Source organism: Aplysia californica, unplaced genomic scaffold (assembly GCF_000002075.1).
Source record: "Aplysia californica isolate F4 #8 unplaced genomic scaffold, AplCal3.0 scaffold00504, whole genome shotgun sequence".
NCBI lineage: Eukaryota > Metazoa > Mollusca > Gastropoda > Aplysiida > Aplysiidae > Aplysia > Aplysia californica.
In genome coordinates this window covers 406,207-410,361 of record NW_004797774.1, presented here as the reverse complement: position 1 = coordinate 410,361, position 4,155 = coordinate 406,207, and the positions used below count along the sequence as shown (strand labels likewise).

Here is a 4,155-nt window from a genome sequence, read left to right as displayed (position 1 = left end):
ACTGGTGTAAAAGATAATCTGGGGGGTTACAGAGGGGCATGCCCCCCTGTTTTTACATATAATTTGATATTTTACAGTTAGATTTGAAATTGTCTTGAAAATAATTGATAAGCGACAGTTTTAGTGGCTTTATGTGTGATCTGCAGCAAACAGTACAGCAGTTTGACCCCTGAAACAGTGCATCTGTGTGCGGGAGTGAAAGTAAAAATTTACCAATTCTATTATTAATTATTAGATCAACAGCTTCTTTTGCATTCATCCTTCTGGCCTACTAGAAATTAGGGAAGGATGTAATAGTTGACTAGGTTCTAGTGCTGGTGGTCATTAAAAAAATATGTGTTCTGGCTGTTTAGCCTGTGGTTTAATCGGGGTGTCGGGTTTATTTGTTTAGATGGTATAGCGTTCACTTTAAAAGTCCTGAGTTGGAGTGAGAAAAAGAAAAGTTCGTTGTGTGTTGTGGATTTTAGTCTCACCTTCTTTACTAAAAGCCTCGGGAAAAAAAGTCAAAAGCGCTCATATCTTTTTAAATCTATTTGTAAATGACCCGAAGCCGCGAGATCGAAAAGAGATTTCAAAGATAACGAACCGATGACATATTTAGTATACCGGTCTGTCGTTGCGCTGCGTTATGCAAGGAGTTGTGAAGAAAAGCGTACGTCCGTGGCTGAGACTGCACTACTGAGAAACAGCACAAACCGTCCATAATCCATACTGTAAATCAGGCATACAATCGCCGATCTTGTTGTTTACAGACCGAACATTAGTTGAGAAACGATAGATTGGCTGTAGGAAGTTGGGGGTGGGGGGGGCGGGGGGAGGCTCTTTTTTGTGTACTTTGGGGGTTTTGACCCTATATATAACGAATTAACATACAGGGGAGGCTCTTTCCACCCTAGTTATTGACGGGCCATGATGGGCAGCGAAGAAACCCATAGTGAAGATGAAGGTAAGAGAATGTTGTAGTTTTGCGCTATTTATGTGTATTGGGGAATAATGTATTGTTCCTCTAAACCAGGGTATGAGTATTCAAATGAACTCTTAGGTCTACAAGTCGGAGGTCAGTTCTTTGCTTTCTTACTTGTAGCAAGTTTAAAATATGTTCATTTTAGATTTTTCAGTTTCTAAAAAAATGTAGATCTAGATCAAGGCTACAAGTTACAAGTATGTATTACCCACCAACATTTGGAGAAAAGGCACGCCCCTTTGGCATGAGCCTTTAGTTAAGGAAAGGAGATATTTTTAATTAATAAAGAAGACAAGAGAAGGGAAAAATCCCCAAAAACGAAAACAAAGCAAAAACAAAACAAAATTAGATAAGACAAACAAACAAACAAACAAACAAACAAACAATGAGGTGACATTTAGTCAGTAGACGTGCCGACTTCTGAGAGTTCAGTTAGTACTGAAATATTGTGTTCTCATATGAAATTTAGGGCCTAACTTTTCACAATGGAGAAAAATGCAAGCAGACATTGTATATTCTCCAAGTACCCCCACGTGGCTTCGAACCAAGAACTCCCACGTGACCAGTACCAGTGTGGTCGACATCTTCTTTAGTATGCCCAAAGTAGTCACAAAACGTAGAAACGCTCTGAGTACTAATCTATGATCATTTTGAGTACTCAACAAATTAGGTCGTCCCGCAAAGCGTAGCAGATCGTCACCTTTTCCCCAGCAGGCACGCACTCCTTTCAGTTTCACGTTTAAAAATATATAATTAATATACTCGTTCAAATCTAGTTGAACAACGCCATCAACTAAGATTCGGGGTACACTTATTATCAATCTTTAACAAACTTCGCATCATATTGTAGTTAGATCTAGACCTCAAATGATAAAATACATCCATGATAAAACGAGGCATTGATTCTGTTACTTAGATTGGACAAACTCATACGAGAGGAATAAAAAACTCGCATTCTGACACGCTCACAAGATAATATTTCTACGGATTATATCGAGGCAACTAGCAGACAGGTACTACAAGAACGTTCACAGAACCTAATTATCATCATCAGAATAGACAGACAGACGGAGTGTTTTTAGACAGAGTGTTTTTAGACGGAGTGTTTTCTTTCTGTGAATCATGGATGACTTTCTAGTCCAGCTGTGAATGTGTAGAGCAGCTACTACTACTACTAGAGTGAGACGCTCCCTCCCTCCCCCCAAGCTAACAGAAGGGTGTCCCCAGTTTACCGACACCCCCGACGTCCTGTGGTAGATACCTTGTGGTTGTCTATCGATTCCTGAGCAACACAACGTACAGTTTCTACGTCACGCACCACACCGACAATGTACTACTCGGACTTCAATGGTAATATTTGGTGTATATGAGTGCTGCACGTATCACTACTGCGTGTTATAACCCACCCCAACTTCATATTGTATATAATATATATTATTATAATCTATTAACACTTCATATTATACATATATATTACATACAACCTATTGTAACTTCATATTATACATTTATATTATAACCTCTTGCAACTTCATATACACATATTATAACCTATTACAGCATCATATAATAATATATAATATGTATATTATTATATAACACATGTATTATGCAGTCTATTACAACTACATGTATTGCATATTATATTATTATTATATAACTTAATACAGATGAGAACTGCATAGAATCTAACCCCATGTGTGCTTTTTTGAAATCCCACAGTCTACTTCACGAGCTCATAATTTGTTTCTTTTTCCTGCACAGTACATATTATATGGTGTGTTTTGGAAAGAGTTTCCCTGAAGAAAAAAAGAACAACCAAACCCAAACAAACAAAGCAAAACTTTAAAAAATAATTTTAAAAAGAAACCCAAATATTCCAATTAGTCACCAACATTTCTGTCTCTTTTTATTAATAATTATATTAGATCTATCTCCTCAAAAGGCAAATCGATAACTAAACCAGGGTATGAGTATTCAAATGAACTCTTAGGTCTACAAGTCGGAGGTCAGTTCTTTGCTTTCTTACTCAAGTTTTCCCAGATCACGACTATTATCCCCCCCCCCCCCCCCCCCCACAAACAAAGTCCCCTTTCCCGTGTTTTAATTCAATCAGAGAAACAAGACAATCCTGTATTTGGTACATGTTGGGCCGTATGACCTTATTCCAAAAAAAATATATATAAAAAAAATACAACAAAACATCTTGGGTTAACAATGCAATTTGATAATGAAAAATACCAAACAAACTCCTACTAATTCACACGTTGCTACAATATGCGTCTGTTCGTAAGAACATTATAATTTAGGCTAGATCTCATAAAAGAATATTACTTCCCACGATGTATCAAACGTTCCCATTGTGAATTTAGCACGTGCATCCCTCGCTCCTTGTATTTTAATTAAGGACAATAACCTTCGCTTAAGGTTAGGCATAGGCATAGGTTTGGGCTTACAGCTTGAGACTTGTGAATTGTCCAAATATAACGTGACGCTGCCCACACAATAGATGCAGACATGGGGCACAAGAACCAGACAGAGATCAAATATGCTGTATTATGCCGTGCGGCTGACCGCTCGTACACATTGTTATGTATTGTGTTAAGCTTTAGTCGTCTGCAGATTGTAAAAAAACCCCCCAAAAAACAACAGATAATATTTACCTGATGGTATGCAACTAACCATTTGTGCTCGTAAACGTTGACAGTCTGCAGACTGTCAAAAAACAAGATATCGGCTCGAAAGATAAAGAAACACGTTCTAGACAGAGAAATTAGATTCTACTTCACATTTCACCTGTGAAATATACTTCATCGAGACTCTCCGAGTTAGGAATGAAGACATGTGAAGATAAAGAGAGGTCATAATCCCCCCACCCCCCACCCCCTCTCCAAAAAAACCATTGAAATAATTAATAATTATCAAGCTAAAATAATAGCAATGCACTTTTTATGAAGAGGTAGCCTAGTGTAACATGGCTTTTTAAAAGTGGATGGTGATATTTACATCTACATGAGCGTATGGCACGTCGTGAAATAAACATAATTTGTCTCAATCAACTGAAGTCTCTTTAGCTAGCCTAGATCTACTACAAGGAAAGACTTTCTCTTATTTTTCAGGGGTGTTTTTTTTTTTGGTAGTTTTTTTTTAATCGTGCAAAAAAAGGGGGGGGGCATGATCATTCTACTATT

The 4,155-nt window shown here is 37.5% G+C and overlaps 1 protein-coding gene across 1 annotated transcript in view; it reads left to right on the top strand.

Annotated features, from left to right (window-relative positions):
* The window catches only part of LOC101861309 (dachshund homolog 1), a gene marked incomplete at its 3' end in the record, with an annotated part of 15,994 nt that overhangs the window by 3,298 nt on the left and 8,541 nt on the right, over positions 1 to 4,155 (top strand). The window contains 1 exon segment of the mRNA XM_035971784.1: positions 1,881 to 2,315. Coding sequence (XP_035827677.1) covers positions 2,293 to 2,315 — 23 coding nt within the window.